The sequence below is a fragment of the Coregonus clupeaformis genome, chromosome 35 (assembly GCF_020615455.1).
Source record: "Coregonus clupeaformis isolate EN_2021a chromosome 35, ASM2061545v1, whole genome shotgun sequence".
Taxonomy (NCBI): Eukaryota; Metazoa; Chordata; class Actinopteri; order Salmoniformes; family Salmonidae; genus Coregonus; species Coregonus clupeaformis.
Window position 1 is genome coordinate 5,104,032 of NC_059226.1, and position 20,730 is coordinate 5,124,761.

Sequence of the window (20,730 nt, forward strand, 5' to 3'; positions counted from 1 at the left end):
AGAGGTACAGGGGGCGGAGATCGGGGTGCCTTGTGAGAATTCGTCGGCGAGTGGTTAACCCACCTCTACCATCCGTTCTATTGGCCAATGTGCAATCACTGGAGAATAAACTGGATGAGCTACGTTTGAGACTATCCTACCAACGGGACATTAAAAACTGTAATATCTTATGTTTCACAGAGTCGTGGCTGAACGATGACACGGATAACATACAGTTGGCTGGGTTTTCCATGCATCAGCAGGACAGAACTGCTACGTCCAGTAAGGCTGGTGGTGTATGTCTATTTGTCAATAACAGCTGCTGCGCAATGTCTAACATTAAGGAAGTCTCGAGGTATTGCTCGCCTGAGGTGGAGTACCTCATGATAAGCTGTAGACCACACTATCTACCAAGAGAGTTTTCATCTATATTATTCTTAGCCGTCTATTTAGCACCACAAACCGGTGCCGGCACTAAGACCACACTCAACGAGCTGTATAAGGCCATAAGCGAACAAGAAAATGCTCATCCAGAAGCGGCGCTCCTAGTGGCCTGGGACTTTAATGCAGGCAAACTTAAATCCATTTTAACTCATTTCTACCAGCATGTCACATGTGCAACCAGAGAAAAATATACTCTGGACCACCTTTACTCCACACACAGAGATGCATACAAAGCTCTCCCTCGCCCTCAATTTGGCAAATCTGACCATAATTATATCCTCCTGATTCCTGCTTACAAGCAAAAACTAAAGCAGGAAGGACCAGTGACTCACTCAGTACGGAAGTGGTCAGATGACTCGGATGTTACGCTACAGGACTGTTTTGCTAGCACAGACTGGAATATGTTCCGGGATTCATCCAATAGCATTGAGGAGCACACCACCTCAGTCACCGGCTTCATCAATAAGTGCATCGACGACATCGTCCCCACAGTGACCGTACGTACATATCCCAACCAGAAGCCATGGATTACAGGCAACATCCGCACCGAGAAAAAGGGTAGAGATGCCACTTTCAAGGACAGGGATATTAATCCGAACCATCAAACGAACCATCAAACAGGCAAAGCATCAATATAGGACTAAGATTGAATCCTACTACACTGGCTCTGACACTCGTCGGATGTGGGCAGGGCTTGCAAACTATTATGGACTACAAAGGGAAACCCAGCCGCAAGCTGCCCAGTGACACAAGTTTACCAGACGGGCAAATGCCTTTTATGCTCGCTTCGAGGCAAGCAATTCTTAGCCGTCTATTTAGCACCTGAAGCATGCATGAGAGCATCAGCTGTTCCGGACGACTGTGTGATCACGCTCTCCGTAGCCGATGTGAGCAAGACCTTTAAACAGGTCAACATTCACAAGGCCGCGGAGCCAGACGGATTACCAGGACGTGAACTCAGAGCATGCAAGTGTCCAACTGGCAAGTGTTTTCACTGACATTTTCAACCTCTCCCTGACTGAGTCTTTAATATCTACGTGTTTCAAGCAGACCCCCATAGTCCCTGTGCCCAAGAAAGCGAAGGTAACCTGTCTAAATGACTACCGCCCTGTAGCACTCATGTCGGTAGCCATGAAGTGCTTTGAAAGGCTGGTCATGGCTCACATCAACACCATCATCCCGGAAACCCTAGACCAGGGTTCTTCAATTCCGGTCCTGGAGGGCCGAGACACCTCTGTTTTTCATCCTCTCCTTCTAATCAGGGGCTAATTCAGACCTGGGACACCAGGTGAGTGCAATTAACTACCAGGTAGAAATAAAAAACAGAAGTGTTTCGGCCCTCCAGGACCGGAATTGAAGAACCCTGCCCTAGACCCACTCCAATTCGCATACCGCCCCAACAGATCCACAGATGACATAATCTCAATCGCACTCCACACTGTCCTTTCCCACCTGGACAAAAGGAACACCTATGTGAGAATGCTGTTCATTGACTACAGCTCAGCGTTCAACACCATAGTGCCCACAAAGCTCATCACTAAGCTAAGGACCCTGGGACTAAACACCTCCCTCTGTAACTGGATCCTGGACTTCCTGACGGGCCACCCCCATGTGGTAAGGGTAGGCAACAACACATCTGCCACACTGATCTTCAATACGGGGGCCCCTCAGGGGTGCGTGCTTAGTCCCCTCCTGTACTCCCTGTTCACCCACGACTGCGTGGCCAAGCACGACTCCAACACCATCATTAAGTTTACTGATGACACAACGGTGATAGGCCTGATCACCAACACAGATGAGACAGCCTATAGGGAGGAGTTCAGAGACCTGGCAGTGTGGTGCCAGGACAACAACCTCTCCCTTAACGTGAGCAAGACAAAGGAGATGAACATGGACTACAGGAAAAGAGCCCCCATTCACATCGACGGGGCTGTAGTGGAGCAGGTCGAGAGTTTCAAGTTCCTTGGTGTCCACATCAACAACAAACTATCATGGACCAAACACATGCCTTTTCACCTCAGGAAACTGAAAAGATTTGGCATGGGTCCCCAGATCCTCAAAAAGTTATACAGCTGCACCCATCGAGAGCATTCTGACCGGTTGCATCACTGCCTGGTATGGCAACTGCTCAGCATCCGACCGTAAGGCGCTACAGAGGGTATTGCGTACAGCCCAGTACATCACTGGGGCCAAGCTTCCTGCCATTCAGGACCTACAGTGGGGAAAAAAAGTATTTAGTCAGCCACCAATTGTGCAAGTTCTCCCACTTAAAAAGATGAGAGAGGCCTGTAATTTTCATCATAGGTACACGTCAACTATGACAGATAAAATGCGAAAACAAAATCCAGAAAATCACATTGTAGGATTTTTTATGAATTTATTTGCAAATTATGGTGGAAAATAAGTATTTGGTCAATAACAAAAGTTTCTCAATACTTTGTTATATACCCTTTGTTGGCAATGACACAGGTCAAACGTTTTCTGTAAGTCTTCACAAGGTTTTCACACACTGTTGCTGGTATTTTGGCCCATTCCTCCATGCAGATCTCCTCTAGAGCAGTGATGTTTTGGGGCTGTCGCTGGGCAACACGGACTTTCAACTCCCTCCAAAGATTTTCTATGGGGTTGAGATCTGGAGACTGGCTAGGCCACTCCAGGACCTTGAAATGCTTCTTACGAAGCCACTCCTTCGTTGCCCGGGCGGTGTGTTTGGGATCATTGTCATGCTGAAAGACCCAGCCACGTTTCATCTTCAATGCCCTTGCTGATGGAAGGAGGTTTTCACTCAAAATCTCACGATACATGGCCCCATTCATTCTTTCCTTTACACGGATCAGTCGTCCTGGTCCCTTTGCAGAAAAACAGCCCCAAAGCATGATGTTTCCACCCCCATGCGTCACAGTAGGTATGGTGTTCTTTGGATGCAACTCAGCATTCTTTGTCCTCCAAACACGACGAGTTGAGTTTTTACCAAAAAGTTATATTTTGGTTTCATCTGACCATATGACATTCTCCCAATCCTCTTCTGGATCATCCAAATGCACTCTAGCAAACTTCAGACGGGCCTGGACATGTACTGGCTTAAGCAGGGGGACACGTCTGGCACTGCAGGATTTGAGTCCCTGGCGGCGTAGTGTGTTACAGATGGTAGGCTTTGTTACTTTGGTCCCAGCTCTCTGCAGGTCATTCACTAGGTCCCCCCGTGTGGTTCTGGGATTTTTGCTCACCGTTCTTGTGATCATTTTGACCCCACGGGGTGAGATCTTGCGTGGAGCCCCAGATTGAGGGAGATTATAAGTGGTCTTGTATGTCTTCCATTTCCTAATAATTGCTCCCACAGTTGATTTCTTCAAACCAAGCTGCTTACCTATTGCAGATTCAGTCTTCCCAGCCTGGTGCAGGTCTACAATTTTGTTTCTGGTGTCCTTTGACAGCTCTTTGGTCTTGGCCATAGTGGAGTTTGGAGTGTGACTGTTTGAGGTTGTGGACAGGTGTCTTTTATACTGATAACAAGTTCAAACAGTTGCCATTAATACAGGTAATGAGTGGAGGACAGAGGAGCCTCTTAAAGAAGAAGTTACAGGTCTGTGAGAGCCAGAAATCTTGCTTGTTTGTAGGTGACCAAATACTTATTTTCCACCATAATTTGCAACTAAATTCATAAAAAATCCTACAATGTGATTTTCTGGATTTTTCCCCCTCAATTTGTCTGTCATACTTGACGTGTACCTATGATGAAAATTACAGGCCTCTCTCATCTTTTTAAGTGGGAGAACTTGCACAATTGGTGGCTGACTAAATACTTTTTTTCCCCACTGTATATGCTAGGCGGTGTCAGAGGAAGGCCCAAAAAATTGTCAAAAACTCCAGTCACCCGTCATAGACTGTTCTCTCTGCTACCGCACGGCAAGCGGCACTGGAGCGCCAAGTCTAGGTCCAAAAGGCTCCTTAATAGCTTCTACCCCCAAGCCATAAGACTGCTGAACAATTAATCAAATGGCCACCCGGACTATTTACATTGACCCCCCCCCCTTTGTTTTTACGCTGCTGCTACTCGCTGTTTATTATCTATGCATAGTCACTTTACCCCTACCTACATGTACAAATTACCTCGACTAACCTGTACCCCCGCACATTAACTTGGTACCGGTACCCCCTGTATATAGCCTCGTTATTGGTATTTTATTGTGTTACTTTTTATTTTATTTTTTACTTTAGTTTATGTAGTAAATATTTTCTTAACTCTATTTCTTGAACTGCATTGTTGGTTAAGTACGCATTTCACGGTAAGGTCTACACCTGTTGTATTCAGCGCATGTGACAAATAAAATGTGATTTGATTTTACATGCACAATGCAATGTATTCTGGCTCGCTGCTTGTCCTATCTGAGTCTCACATTCCTAGTAATTTTCTGTAATTACTGTGAGCAGTGATGTATTGTAACACAATGGACAAATGGGACAGAGAGGCTGAATCTGAATATAGACTTATCAGTCACCTAACTCCTATTGTGTAAGGGCAACCTGAAGCATTACATTTAATGTGTATCCCTATTAGCACTCTTCTTCTTGCACTTAACCTCTGTGAACCCCTGCGACTTGAGGGTGTCTGAAATATGCATAAGGCTATTCCCATCTCACATAGAAGACATTGTTCAGCATTACCTCTGAACCCAGTCAACTCTTCAATTTCAACACAGTCATCTTGGAGTTCAAATGATACAATGCCTCGTTTTTATTAGGTTTTTATTGTGGGGAAAGTGAGATGTGGAAAAGGAAACAAGTCATGTGTACAGGGCGATGATGTGTAGTGGGCAGTCCAAGGTGATTGGTTGGGGGATTGAGAGTTTGTGATTGGCTCCTTTACTCCGACTCCTTTTCCTCTCCGTGGGTGATAACGTAGCACAGGTTCTTGTAGTCCAGATTGCCGGCGACGTCCAGGGGGAAGTTTGTGAACATGTCTTCAACCTGGAAGGGTAAAGCACACAAAGGTCATGCAATGTCATGGGTTGAAAAACTGGTTGGTCACTGTTTTCACCTAATGCTAATAATACATTAACCTAGCCCTTTTGCACTCCAAGCTGAACTTGGTGTGTATCGTTAGTTGAAATAAAAGTGAACACACATGCATCTCAAGTCACGATGTGGCCTTCTTTGAATAAGCCGAGATGAGACCGAAATATCCACTCACGGTTTTGCTTTATACTATGAAAACGAACCATGATACACACACATGCAAAATGAATGCAAGTTATTTCTGTGAGTACATCAATATGCTTTTAAGAAATAAATTCCATTGTCTCCAAGGGACTCATAATAGGACTGCGTAAGCTCACTGTAAGTAGATAGGGCTCCTGTACATAGTTAGAATGGGACAGTGCTCTGGATGGGGGCTCTGATCAGATTCACTGTCTTTGTTATGGAATACATGATCTGTTTTGTGAGGAGCAGATGGTCTGAGGGAAGCGTTTGTTCCATAGCTTTACTGGGTCCTGATGGGGCTCAGGGTCAGCGATAAGTGGGTTAGAGATAAAGTCTATGAAATGGACCTGTGTGATGGATGGGACTCTGACAGGAAATGAGGAATGAGTCAACCAGTATAAGTCAACTGATTCCAAACACAAATCCCACTGAGCCGCAGAAACCTGGGAGAAGGACATTACCTCAGCTTCGGTGAACTTGTCCGCCTGAGACATGATGTAATATTTGATACTGGAAAGGAAAATTATGACTTGTTAGGTACAGTACATCAACCGTGACGGTGAGTTATTTTTTCAGAGTTGGCTCCAAGAAGTTACACTTTTTTCCTTAATTATTTATTAAAACACGTGACATTCCACAAGAAAAGGTCACATTATTCTAGAAGAATCTATAAAACTACTGAAACTATCATTGATGGGTAATTATCAGCAACCACAAAAAAGAGGTTCAATAGATTAGAATTTAGTAATTTTTCAAAAGCAATTCTAATGCCTTATCTATTACTGCAGTAGCTATTGACTTATTGAATAATTCCTAAAGCGACTAATTAGATCATTTTAGGAATTTGATCATTACTAACTGTACTGCGTACCAATGACGGGAAAGAGCTACAGGTACTGTTGTAACGTTTAACGGTATTAGAATTAATAAAGTCCTTACTCCTCTCCCTTGAGGACTCCCTGTCCCTCGGGGTCGAAGATCTTGAAGGCATTAATAATGGTCTCCTCGGGGTCGGTACCTGAGAGAGGACACTTTTTTCAGACATACAGCTGGTGTCTCTAAACAGTGCACCGTGAAAAGATATCACTGAGGAAAATAGTAATTTGCCTCATGTCGGTCTGAATATATGATTGTTGTAAGCAATAGCTAGTCATAATGTTTCAGTTTACATGTGATGCACCATATATGACATGTAAGGCCTCCCTAGTGGCGCAGTGGTCTAAGGAACTGCATCGCAGTGCTAGCTGTGCCACTAGAGATCCTGGTTCGAATCCAGGCTCTGTTGTAGCAGGCCGTGACCGGGAGACCTATGGGGTGGCCCAGGGGAGGGAATGGCCGGCAGGGATGTAGCTCAGTTGGTAGTGCATGGCGTTTGCAACGCCAGGGTTGTGTGTTTGATTCCCACGGGGGGCCAGTATAAAAAATGTATGCATTCACTAACTGTAAGTCGCTCTGGATAAGACCAGAGCATCTGCTAAATGACTAAAATGACTGCTAAAATGTAAATTTGTGGGCCATACAGTGGTGTTGCCTGACCTTTCAGCTTCTCGCCGAACATGGAGAGGAAGATGGTGAAGTTGATAGGTCCAGGGGCCATCTTTAGCATCTCGTCCAGCTCATCATTACCCACGTTAAGACGGCCTGCAGAGACACACAGGATAGGAAGCAATACAGGTCAGAGATCAGTGGGACAACTCACATGACACAGTGGGAAAGTGCACCAGAGCCATGTATTATTCAGAGAGTTGGGCCAACTTTTATAATGTTGAATATTGTTCTAATTCTAGACATTCAGTTACATAGCATCAGAGTCATATATATAGAGAGTTTGGCCAGGTTTTAGAATGGCTGCCATGTTAACACCTTTATTCTCCAAATGTTGGTAATGTAATAATAGTATGAGAGCGCCTCCGCCAGTTCCCTATGGAATGACCAACTGTAAACAAGCAAAACAGAGCAGCGAATTTAACAGACTATTAATTGATTAGCATTCTGGATAATGTGTATCCAAGTCTGTAATGTGTTGTGGACTTGTGGTGTCAACAAATTGCATATATGGTTTCACTGGACATCTTCATAGGTTTTGAAAACTCTCAGAAATAAACAGCACAATGCAGAAGTGTCAATTATTACTTAGCAACGGCTATGGAGGAGAAAGTAGCACTCTTTGAACGTTTATGTAATATTAATGGGGCGCTAACATGGCTGCCGTATAATTTTGAAGTGTCATGTAAATGGCTCATAATGCTCATTATACAGTCGTGGTCAAACAAAGTTCGCTGCTTCAGTGTTATGAGATATTTTTGTCAGATGTTACTATGGTATACTGAAGTATAATTACAAGCATTCCATAAGTGTCAAAGGCTTTTATTGACAATTACATTAAGTTTATGCAAAGAGTCAATATTTGCAGTGTTGACCCTTCTTTTTCAAGACCTCTGCAATCTGCCCTGGCATGCTGTCAGTTAACTTCTGGGCCACATCCTGACTGATGGCAGCCCATTCTTGCATAATCAATACTTGGAGTTTGTCAGAATGTGTGGGTTTTTGTTTGTCCACCCACAAGTTCTCAATGGGATTAAGGTCGGGGGAGTTTCCTGGCCATGGACCCAAAATGTCGATGTTTTGTTCCCTGAGCCACTTAGTTATCACCTTTGCCTTATGGCAAGGTACTCCATCATGCTGGAAAAGGCATTGGTCGTCACCAAACTGTTCTTGGATGGTTGGGAGAAGTTGCTCTCGGAGGATGTGTTGGTACCATTCTTTATTCATGGCTGTGTTCTTAGGCAAAATTGTGAGTGAGCCCACTCCCTTGGCTGAGAAGCAACCCCACACATGAATGGTCTCAGGATGCTTTACTGTTGGCATGACACAGGACTGATGGTAGCGCTCACCTTGTCTTCTCCGGACAAGGTGTTTTCCGGATGCCCCAAACAATCAGAAAGGGGATTCATCAGAGAAAATTACTTGACCCCAGTCCTCAGCAGTCCAATCCCTGTACCTTTTTCAGAATATCAGTCTGTCCAGGATGTTTTTCCTGGAGAGAGGTGGCTTCTTTGCTGCCCTTCTTGACACCAGGCCATCCTCCAAAAGTCTTCACCTCACTGTGCGTGCAGATGCACTCGCACCTGCCTGCTGCCATTCCTGAGCAAGCTCTGCACTGGTGGTGCCCCGATCCCGCAGCTGAATCAACTTTAGGAGACGGTCCTGGCGCTTGCTGGACTTTCTTGGGCGCCCTGACGCCTTCTTCACAACAATTGAACCTCTCTCCTTGAATTTCTTGATGATCCGTGCAATCTTGAGGTGCAATCTTACTAGCAGCAATATCCTTGCCTGTGAAGCCCTTTTTTTGCAAAGCAATGATGATGGCACGTGTTTCCTTGCAGGTAACCATGGTTAACAGAGGAAGAACAATGATTTCAAGCACCACCCTCCTTTTAAAGGTTCCAGTCTGTTATTCTAACTCAATCAGCATGACAGAGTGATCTTCAGCCTTGTCCTCGTCAACACTCTCACCTGTGTTAACGAGAGAATCACTGACATGATGGCAGCTGGTCCTTTTGTGGCAGGGCTGAAATGCAGTGGAAATGTTTTTTTGGGATTAAGTTCATTTTCATGGCAAATAGGGACTTTGCAATTAATTGCAATTCATCTGATCACTCTTCATGACATTCTGGAGTATATGCAAATTGCCATCATCAAAACTGAGGCAGCAGACTTTGTGAAAATTAGTATTTGTGTCATTCTCAAAACTTTTGACCACGACTGTAGACATTATATTCCCATGTAATGTTAATGGGTGCTAACATGGCTGCCATATAATGTTGTGTGATGTAAGTGCATCATAATGTAGAAACCTAAATGGCCCAACTCTCTAAATACATTACTCTGAGCAGCACAGGTGTTATGGTCAGAGATTGTTGTTTGGATCAGTCATTCTCAATATAAATGTAGACGTTTTGTGGAAGCAATCATTACACTCATTGGAAATACAGTGGGGGAAAAAAGTATTTAGTCAGCCACCAATTGTGCAAGTTCTCCCACTTAAAAAGATGAGAGAGGCCTGTAATTTTCATCATAGGTACACGTCAACTATGACAGACAATTTGAGGAGAAAAAATCCAGAAAATCACATTGTAGGATTTTTAATGAATTTATTTGCAAATTATGGTGGAAAATAAGTATTTGGTCACCTACAAACAAGCAAGATTTCTGGCTCTCACAGACCTGTAACTTCTTCTTTAAGAGGCTCCTCTGTCCTCCACTCGTTACCTGTATTAATGGCACCTGTTTGAACTTGTTATCAGTATAAAAGACACCTGCCCACAACCTCAAACAGTCACACTCCAAACTCCACTATGGCCAAGACCAAAGAGCTGTCAAAGGACACAGGAAACATAATTGTAGACCTGCACCAGGCTGGGAAGACTGAATCTGCAATAGGTAAGCAGCTTGGTTTGAAGAAATCAACTGTGGGAGCAATTATTAGGAAATGGAAGACATACAAGACCACTGATAATCTCCCTCGATCTGGGGCTCCACGCAAGATCTCACCCCGTGGGGTCAAAATGATCACAAGAACGGTGAGCAAAAATCCCAGAACCACACGGGGGGACCTAGTGAATGACCTGCAGAGAGCTGGGACCAAAGTAACAAAGCCTACCATCAGTAACACACTACGCGCCAGGGACTCAAATCCTGCAGTGTCAGACGTGTCCCCCCTGCTTAAGCCAGTACATGTCCAGGCCCGTCTGAAGTTTGCTAGAGTGCATTTGGATGATCCAGAAGAGGATTGGGAGAATGTCATATGGTCAGATGAAACCAAAATATAACTTTTTGGTAAAAACTCAACTCGTCGTGTTTGGAGGACAAAGAATGCTGAGTTGCATCCAAAGAACACCATACCTACTGTGAAGCATGGGGGTGGAAACATCATGCTTTGGGGCTGTTTTTCTGCAAAGGGACCAGGACGACTGATCCGTGTAAAGGAAAGAATGAATGGGGCCATGTATCGTGAGATTTTGAGTGAAAACCTCCTTCCATCAGCAAGGGCATTGAAGATGAAACGTGGCTGGGTCTTTCAGCATGACAATGATCCCAAACACACCGCCCGGGCAACGAAGGAGTGGCTTCGTAAGAAGCATTTCAAGGTCCTGGAGTGGCCTAGCCAGTCTCCAGATCTCAACCCCATAGAAAATCTTTGGAGGGAGTTGAAAGTCTGTGTTGCCCAGCGACATCCCCAAAACATCACTGCTCTAGAGGAGATCTGCATGGAGGAATGGGCCAAAATACCAGCAACAGTGTGTGAAAACCTTGTGAAGACTTACAGAAAACGTTTGACCTGTGTCATTGCCAACAAAGGGTATATAACAAAGTATTGAGAAACTTTTGTTATTGACCAAATACTTATTTTCCACCATAATTTGCAAATAAATTCATTAAAAATCCTACAATGTGATTTTCTGGATTTTTTTTTCTCATTTTGTCTGTCATAGTTGACGTGTACCTATGATGAAAATTACAGGCCTCTCTCCTCTTTTTAAGTGGGAGAACTTGCACAATTGGTGGCTGACTAAATACTTTTTTCCCCACTGTATCTGGAGGACAGAGGGAGGGGCATTAAAACTACTGTAACTTCTTGTCCAAGGAAGATAACTTCACCACCAATTTTATACTGCAAAGGGCCATTCTCCAGAGGAGTAAGCATTCGCCTTAGCTCACCCAGCGCACAGAATGTGTCCCTCAGGTCACTCTTGTCAATGAAACCGTCTCTGTTCTGGTCCATGATGGTGAAAGCCTCCTTGAACTCCTGGATCTGGGCTTGCTCAAACATGGAGAACACATTGGAGCTGGCCTCTGCTGCCTTCTTCTTTGCCTTTTTGGGTGACTGAGATACACAGGGAAATGGCTATTACTTTGAGGTTATGATGAATAACAACAGTGTGCATACATTTCGATACAGATTGCATACATTGACTTTAATTTTGAATTATTTGACAGTATCATGTAATATAACAGTAATCATTTATTGACTGTTATAGACTGGGCGGTTCGAGCCCTGAATGCTGATTGGCTGACAGCCGTGGTATATCAGACCGTATACCACAGGTATGACAAAACATTTATTTTTACTGCTCTAATCACATTGGTAACCAGTTTATAATAGCAATAAGGCACCTCTGGGGTTTGTGGTATATTAACAACCCTTAGCCGTGGTATATTGGCCATATACCACACCCCCTTGGGCCTTATTGCTTAATTATAATGAATAATAATAAGTAACAATAATGACATAAATTACATTTGCTGGGTTTTGTTCATTTCAAATGCACAACCAAAACTATGAACATCTAACATTGAACTACAGAGCACAGCATGCGGTCACAAAACTACATGGCTATTAATATCTCTAAATAAACGTATCACTTTTAGAACATGCAGAGCTTTCAATATTGAAGAGCCACAGTCACAAAAGTTTATAACACTGTAGTAGAGGTCAAGTGTTGAAATCAACAGAGTCGGCACCCCCAAAAATGATGAACAATTTGAATGGCGTTCCTGCTATTGACATTGATTGGATACACTGTGGAGATGGTTAGGGCAAATTATTATTAGGTCCTACTTTTATAAGACCTAATAATCACAGTTCTTAGTAACCTTCCAAGATTTTTGTTCTTCTTATCATTTAAACATGTTTGGTATGCAATCAAGCTCCCCATCACTACAGTTGGGGATTTTAATTACAATTGGCAAGAAATGTACTCCGTCAATTTACCATTCCCCACAGCTGTTATCAAATAAACAAGAGTGTTCTCTCCTTGAATACATCACTAAATAGAGTCTTAATAAATGCATTTAATACATCAACACCTGTCTACTTCTGAAGTAAACTTAGCTTCTCCAAGAACTCTAAGCATCCTATACACCATGAAATTGAGACACTTAGTTAACCCCAAGGTGAAGATGAAGACAAGTAGAGAGGAGAGAGTGAGGGAGGTGTCATTCTTACCATTATGTTAGGAGCTTCTCAGTTGTTCACTTACGCTTGAGAGGACACTAAAAAGTGACCCAGGTCACTTATATAGCGACACACTTGGCTCCTCTGCCCACCTGCGCTATGTTTAGACAATGGGGGGACGTTACCCAAGGCATGCCAGCCATATAAAGGACTAACACCCACAGCCCCCAGCCACCCATTGTAATTGACCCATGCAGGGGTGCTGTGGCTCTGAACTGTTTATGTGACACCTTATCTTAGGAGCAGGGGGCACGATCAGACAGTCATATCCGACCCCTATCCTCGAGGAGGGGGGGTGTGGGTAGTTGTGAGTATGTGTCAATGCCTCAGACTTCACAGGTCCTGTAGTTAGGCCGGGTGCGACACCACGTCTCAGCCCGCCAGATTACCACGGTAATGAATTGATGCCCTTGTCTAGTTTGCGGTGGAAGGAGACACTTTGAACAGCTCTGGTGTGGCTTTTCACTAATAGGAGGGTTGGACACCATGGAATGGCTAAGGTCACTGAGGTCACAGGGCTTTGTTGATCACTAGACCATTGTATTGTCTCACATTTAAACGTTATAATCAACCCCTAAGATACTTCTTTAGGAAGTTGAACAATTCATTTAGCATTCACTGCAGAGATGAGTACAGGAAATAACATCGACGTAGCTCATGTCAGCTGCACTCTCAACATAGCTCACTATTGTGAACCAATTCAGTTGTGCTCACTGCTCAACATTTGTTTCTGAAACAGTATTTTGGGACTAAAGAATGTCATTATTGGCAGCTTATAGGTGTCTGGGTTGTATAAGCCAAACACCAGATTCTTGATAGAAACATAAGCCCTTCAAATTGAACAGTCAAGCAAGAAAATAGCTCCTATTGACCTCAGTTGTACAGACATGGACCACTGTTGTGCTGGCGGCACTTTATGTTTGTGTGGAAAACAGGTGACCATTGTTCTGTCAGACAGCAGTAACTCATCTCCACAACTAAGCAACCTTGGAGAGAGGTCTGTTTTAGCTGAGTGATAGGTGTGTGTGTGTGTGCGTGTGTGTGTGTGACTGTGCATGCGTGTACAGTAAAACATTTCTCGTATAACGTGCCTCAGAGAATGGGCTTGGGGAGACTGTGGAGAATGTCCTATTGCTGTGGTCCCTGGCACGCCATTGCGTGAACCAACAGGGTGAAGATTTTTTCCCCCAGAGGACCACTGGGGGGTTGTGTCCATGTTCGGTGCTGCTACAAGCAGAGGGAGCGGAGAGGAGTCAAGGTCTCCAGGGGCAACAATGTCATGGGCACTGCATTCCTCCAATAACACAGACGGCTTGGGCTCCTTCCAGGCATGTGACGGACACATAAAACTGGCCAGCGCTGTGAATCACTTCATTATTCTTGCACCCTCAAGGCCCTCCCCCATTGCCACCCAGCCCTGTCAATCACTGTATTCACATAATCTGTGTGGCCAACAGGACCACACTACCAGGCATGTCAATCACTTCAATAATTCTCCCCATACTTGTTCATGCATCTCTCAAGTTAGTATTTAGTCTTGTGAGAGTATGCACACCTTTGCGTGTAGTCCCTATTGTTAAACCTTTCCCAGTAAATGTTTAGAGTGTGTTGGCTAATCCCCTGACAGTGGTAAAGGCCAACGATCCATCTGAACCACCTGCAGCTCACTCTGTTGTCAAAGGGCTTTGGCCAGCTCAACTTATTATAGGCCACTCTATCAGTCGGGTCTTTGGCGCCCCCTGGTGATTAAACTGCAGTAGGTAACTGTGAAATTGACAACAAGCTACTAAATAATAATATGCCATTTAGCAGGCGCTTTTATCCAAAGCGACTTACAGTCATGCGTGCATACATTTTTACTTTTTTTGTGTATGGGTGGTCCCGGGGATCGAACCCACTACCTTGGCATTACAAGCGCAGTGCTCTACCAGCTGAGCTACAGAGGACCACAAATCAAATCAAATTTTATTTGCCACATGTGCCAAATACAGGTGTAGACATTACAGTGAAATGCTTACTTACAAGCCCTTAACCAACAGTGCATTTTTATTATTTTTTAAGAATAAAAACAAATAACTAAATAGCAGCAGTAAAATAACAGTAGGGAGGCTATATACAGGGGGGTACCGGTGCAGAGTGAATGTGCGGGGGCACCGGCTAGTCGAGGTAATTGAGATAATATGTACATGTGGGTAGATTTAAAGTGACTATGCATAAATAATAAACAGAGTAGCAGCAGCGTAAAAGATGGGGATGGGGTGGGGGTGGGGGGGGCAGTGCAAATAGTCCGGGAAGCCATGATTAGCTGTTCAGGAGTCTTATGGCTTGGGGGTAGAAGCTGTTGAGAAGCCTTTTGGCAGACACCCTAACCTAAATTGCCCCCTTAACACTTGTGGAGATCTGAGAGGATTGGATAAGAGTAAGCAATATGGCAAAACCTCTGCCAAGGAGGGCAAGCTTGAATCATTACAGAAGGTGAATGAAAGGGAGAACTCCTAGATTCTGCAGAGATAATGCAAGATCAGGCAAAGGTACGGTACTGTGCATTAACAAAGATTTTTTGGAGGGTGAAAATATGTTTATGACTATGTATACTGTAAGTGGTTTAGCTATCTGCTCCAAAATGATATTTACCTCAGCTAAATTGTATTTTCACATGATTGTCAGTAGATGGCAATGTATTCCCGGAGAAAGGCACTGGTCACGCTTGATCCCGTCTCAATTTACAGTGAAACTTAACATAACCAGGTAGAGAGTGGATGAACCTCCATTTTAGATGTTAATCCATTCACCTTGTTTACATATTTAGGTTAAGTACCTTATTATCTTGTACAAAAATAACGTCTATTTATCCCACAGAAATAAACAATAATTTCTGTCTGATATATAGTAATGCAAAATTATATGACATTAATAAGCTTTCAATTTATTCCAATGATGAACCTCTACTTGTACCAATAATGGCACTATAATATGATTTACATTCCATCTACATACAAACACTCCCACAGAGAAGCACACAAACCTCGCTGGGTGGCTTTCCCCTCGCCCTCCCAATTCCATTCATTTCCGATGTCTTCTAAAAGGCTAATATTTCCTTAATTAAAATTTAATCCAGAATGCCGTCTCCTTAAAACGAAGACTGGCCTCTAGAGGAGTCTTATTTGATTAAAAAAAGACGAGGAGGAGAAGTGGGGAGTCCTGGGTAGATCTGCGTGTGGGGGAGACGGCCCTAATTGGGCTCTCGAGGGGGCCCTGCCTGTTAGAGGGAGAGAGGGAGAGAGAGAGAGGGAGAGTGAGAAAGGGGGAGAGAGAGAGAGGGAGAGTGAGAAAGGGGGAGAGAGAGAGAGAGGGAGAGAGAGACAGGGAGAGCGAGAAAGGGGGAGAGAGAGGGGCAGCAGCAGTAGTGGTAGTGGTAGCACCAGGCTCTGGTGGATTAGGAAAACAAATTGCCAGTGGGGGGGAAGGCACTGGGCTGAGTGCTCCCTGAGCCCCTCGCTGAGGAGAGGGGAGGAGCATAGAGCCGCAGGAGTCTTCTGGGGCCCTCCTTAACTCCCAATGCCCTTCTCAGCACCGCACTTCACAGCACTGCACGCCTGGGCTACTGTCTACTACAGCTCCCTCTGCTGCACTCTCCCTCTCTTCCCCTGTATGATTTCTGCTCTCTTCTTTCCCCTTTCTCTCTCTCCTCATGTGTGAGCTATACTTCTGCTCCTTCTCTCCCTCTCCCTTCTGCATAATACTTCAACACGGCACCTCTCTCCCTCTTTCCTCTTACTGTACCTGGGTTACACTGCTTCCTCTGTTCCCCCTCTCCCCCCTCTGGCTTCCTCCCTTCCCCTGCACACTTGTATGAATGTTTGTGTGTGTGTGTGACTGTCTGACAGTCACATGAGGGAGCCCAGCCAGGGGAGATGGGGACAGGAAAGCGTCTCCTTCTCAGTTCCCTCATGGCCTGTGTTCATTCAGCATGTCACAGCTATTGTTGTGTTCCATTGGCACAGCAATGCTTTGTTTGAATTAGCCCATGGCACAATTTCTATATTTTTATCTCTACAGTTTCAGTACATAATGTACTGTCATTTTGAATAGGAATTCAATTTTAAGAAATATGATGCGTGTATGCTACTATTAATACCCCTTTGAGGGCTATTACATTTTTACATTTTAGTCATTTAGCAGACGCTCTTATCCAGAGCGACTTACAGTTAGTTATTCACTGCTGTACATCCTCCTCTACATGTTAAGCCAACGTTGGTACCATTCTCCATCGCAGCACACCGCATTGGCAGGTTGATTAACTGTAATTTTCAATTTTAATTGGGGAAACCCAAACATAATTAATCATCATAAAGCCCCCCACCCCCACATCTACCCCCACCTTTCTCCTTCTTTCCTCTCGCTCTCTCTATTTCTTTATTTTCTGGCAAGAGACGTGAGGGAACGCTCCTTCATCCAGTTTGCCAATCCATGTCTGTTCAGTTCCCATCTTCCCCTGCGCAAACACAATCGTCACACCGATGGGCCTCCTTGTTAAGTCAAAGATAGCTCCCGGAGCTAAGAGAGAGAAAGAGAGGAGCTAGCTGGTCCCTGCGATACTGATGCACTCACATGCATGATTACCTTTAAATGTACTGCCCTGATGAGGCCAGGAATGATGACGCTGTGGATCTATGAGACTCACTCAACGTTTAGAGAAAGAGTGAGAGAAAGAGGAAATGAGCGAGAAAGAGGGGAAGAGAGACAGGAAGGGTAGAGAAAGAGATAGAGAGAGGGGGGAGGAGGGGATGTGAAAGGGAGAAAAAGGAAAGAGAGAAGGACAGAGAGAAGAAGAGAGAGAGAGAGAGAGAGAGAGAGAGAGAGAGAGAGAGAGAGAGAGAGAGAGAGAGAGAGAGAGAGAGAGAGAGAGAGAGAGAGAGAGAGAGAGAGAGAGAGAGAGAGAGAATAAGGCCAACATAGTAATTTAAATAAATCTTACATGTGTGGGGAGAGAAAAAGTGATACATGCATTTAAATCTGAAGAGCTTTCAGAAAAAATTTATCCAGGATTGTCTTCGATTACTGTAATTTCTCCTCTTTAAAACCTCCTTCTGGAGATAGGACAGCATGCATTTGTTCAACATTTCTGCACAAGTCTAGCTTAATTTCTCCATTCAGAAATGTAACTACATGGATTGAATAGAGCCATTAGTCTCATTATGAGTTGAGCATTTCATTGGAATAAATCCTCTAAAAGAGAAAGCGAGAGATGCATATATTCTCCATGATTATGTCATTGTGTGTGTGTGTGTGTTTGTGTGTGTCATCTGTTTGTCTATCTGTCAACCGATCTGTCTGTAGTGTACGTATGAGTGTTTGTTTGCCTTTGTAAGTTCTACTACTCTACTCATTCAATTGAGATTGTTCTAGACCACTCCCTCGGCCAGGGAGGGTTCTAGTGGGGGAAAGTGCATGACAACAGACATGGTGAGATAATACTGACAAGGTGTCTCTCTCTTTCTTTCACTAATGATATCCATGGCTGCAATGGAAAAGGGCAAGCTGGCCTGTCTTTCAGGTTTGATTCTAATCACTGTGCACCCCACCCAGCCCAAGCATTAACTGACAGGAAATGTATACGGGTGAAGGGGGAAAAAGTAACTCATAATGTAACGATCCCGGCAGTCTGAGTGGGGTCCTGTCTGGTGCTAGTTTTCCTGTTCGTGATCTCCAGTTTCCCGAGGGTTCGGGAGAACGCTCCGGGGAGCTCTCTTGTTTTCCGCACCTGCATCCCATCAGCAATCTGCACACCTGGTCCTGATCATCACCCTTCTTAGGCTCTGGCCAAACATCCAGTTCCTGCCGGATCGTTAGCCATGAACAGTAGGTTTATCAGAGTATCAGTCCTAGAGCTTCTAGCGTTAGTTTTGTTGTTTTGTACCTTGTTGGTTTATTGTTGACTTACCTCCGTTTTTGTTCCATCTCCAGTCACTCGTCCGGAACCCTCACCCTACCTCTGCCTGATGGTCGGCAGCTGCCGAGCCATCATTGGACCAACCACTGCACCCTCAACAACTCATCCACGCCGCCCGCTCTGTTCCCTGGATTATCCTGCACCTTTTTGAATCTGTAATAAACCCTCACCTTCGTTCAACTCTCCTTGTCCTGGTCTGCTTCTGGGTTCTGTCTGAGGGAAACCGTGACAGAACGATCCGCCAGTAATGAACCCAGCGGACGTGACTCTGTTCGCCATGCCATTACCCATCAGGAGAAGATGTTGGGCCATCATAGCACGGTACTACAGGAGACGCGTTGTCAGTTCGGAACCTTTCTACCGGTCTGACGGAGGTCCAGAACCAACGCAAGTTTCCGGTGGAGGATCCACCGGTTTCACCCATCTCGCCTGCGCTTCTGGAGCTGTGTCCTTCCGTGAGCCCCGAGGTTCCGACGCCGGATAGATATGAGGGGGAGCTGGGAAGATGCCGTTCCTTCCTTATGCAGTGTGGATTAGTGTTCGATCTACAGCCCTACTCTTATGCCACAGACAAGGCTAGGAGAGTTGTGATTGCGTTCGTTGCTGCGTGGTCGGGCGCTGAGTGGGCTTCAGCCGTTTGGGGGGGAACCAAAAGACCCTTGCATGGCTTCATACCAGGGGTTCACGGCCGAGATGAGGAAGCTCTTCGACCATTCCGTCCGAGGGAGGGACGCAGCTAGCGCCTGTTTTCGCTTCACCAAGGAACTCGTGGCGTGGCCAGACTTCGTGATCGAGTTCAGGGCGTATGGCGGTGGAGAGTGGGTGGAACGAGGAGTCTCTCGCCAGCGGCCTTTTACCAGGGTCTGTCGGAGCAGCTCAAGGATGAGTTGATCTCCTATCCGGAGCCTAGTGACCTGGACAGCTTGGTAGCCTTGTCTATTCGGGTGGATAATCGAGTCCGAGAGCGAAGGAGGGAGAAGCAATGGGGTCCGTCCAATCGATCAGCTTCTCAGTTCCCAGTCGGGTCGGGTGGTGGACCAGAACACGTCGATCATTCTCCACCACAATGGATTAGTGGAGAGGTCCTCTCTCCCGATTCTGAACCCATGCAAGTGGGGGCCAGCGGGTTAACCAAGGAGGAGCGTCAACATAGACGTAAGACCAACTGCTGCCTCTACTGTGGTAGCTCGGGACATTACATCTCCACTTGTTCCGCCCGGTGCGTGAAACTGCCCGGCTCGCTAAAGTTGGGAGGACTTTTAGCGAGCCAGTTTCAACCTCTCAGTACCTCTGTCAGACCCGTTTCCGGCTACCCTTGTGAACAGGAATCAGAGCTGGCGCTTAGCGCTTTTTCTCGATTCAGGTGCCGATGGAAGCTTTCTTGATGCCGAGTTGGTGGAACAGCTGGGGCTTTCCAAGGAGCAATTGCCGGAAGCCATTGGAGCGACCACTCTGAACGGCAGTAGTCTGGCGCGTATCACGATGAGGACTGAAACCGGTTAAGATGCGGTTGTCGGGAATCATTCTGAGATGATTTCATTCTTCATTCTGCCGTCTTCCCATGTTCCTCTGGTCCTTGGATACCCCTGGCTGAAGGAACACAATCCACGTTCGATTGGGTGACGGGCAAGGTAATGACAGTTGGAGCCTTGATTGTCATGCTAGCTGTCTCAAGACTGCCTGCCCCCATTCGGTTCCCAGTCAGGTGATTGAGGCTAAACCCCCAGATTTGTCCCTGGTTCCCGAGACATATCACGATTTGGGGGAAGTTTTCAGTAAGCAGAGAAGGCTCTGTCACTCCCTCCCCACCGACCATATGATTGTGCCATCAACCTGGTTCCTGGAGCTGTCTACCCCAAGGGAAGGTTATACAGTCTCCCCGACCTGAACGTGAGGCGTTGGAGACCTACATCAAGGAGTCCCTAGCTGCTGGTCTCGTTCGTCCCTCGTCATCACCCCTGGGGCAGGATTCTTCTTTGTGGGTAAGAAGGATGGCTCTCTTCGACCGTGTATTGATTATCGGGGGTTGAATGACATCACGGTCAAGAACAAGTATCCCTGCCCTTGATGAGTTCTGCCTTCGACTCCCTTACAGGGGTGCTACGGTGTTCACCAAGCTAGACCTACGCAGTGC

The 20,730-nt window shown here is 45.4% G+C and overlaps 1 protein-coding gene across 2 annotated transcripts; it reads right to left on the bottom strand.

Annotated features, from left to right (window-relative positions):
* Positions 1-5,152: 5,152 nt before the first annotated feature.
* LOC121550645 (myosin regulatory light chain 2, ventricular/cardiac muscle isoform-like) lies at positions 5,153-15,943 on the bottom strand. Of its 2 annotated transcripts, none has more exons than XM_041862983.2 (6): positions 15,669-15,943; positions 11,347-11,512; positions 7,162-7,266; positions 6,565-6,643; positions 6,087-6,135; positions 5,153-5,391 (listed from the first exon to the last, which is right to left on the bottom strand). In XM_041862983.2, exons 1-6 carry the CDS (start codon positions 15,708-15,710, stop codon positions 5,287-5,289), a joined length of 546 nt encoding a protein of 181 aa, XP_041718917.1. In that variant the 5' UTR covers positions 15,711-15,943; the 3' UTR covers positions 5,153-5,286. The 2 variants fall into 2 exon arrangements, with proteins under 2 accessions (XP_041718917.1, XP_041718918.1); XM_041862984.1 differs by lacking the exon at positions 15,669-15,943 and adding an exon at positions 12,635-12,713.
* Positions 15,944-20,730: the final 4,787 nt, after the last annotated feature.

Bases quoted from the DNA above. Each gene is read 5' to 3' on its own strand.
- LOC121550645 (XM_041862983.2), bottom strand. From the start codon at position 15,710: ATGAATGGAATTGGGAGGGCGAGGGGAAAGCCACCCAGCGAG. The intron at 6,644-7,161 runs GTCAGGCAACAC...GTCCTCTCTCAG, and splicing joins GTTCGGCGAGAAGCTGAAAG to GTACCGACCCCGAGGAGACC. The intron at 6,136-6,564 runs GTAAGGACTTTA...TTTCCTTTCCAG, and splicing joins GGAGTCCTCAAGGGAGAGGA to TATCAAATATTACATCATGT.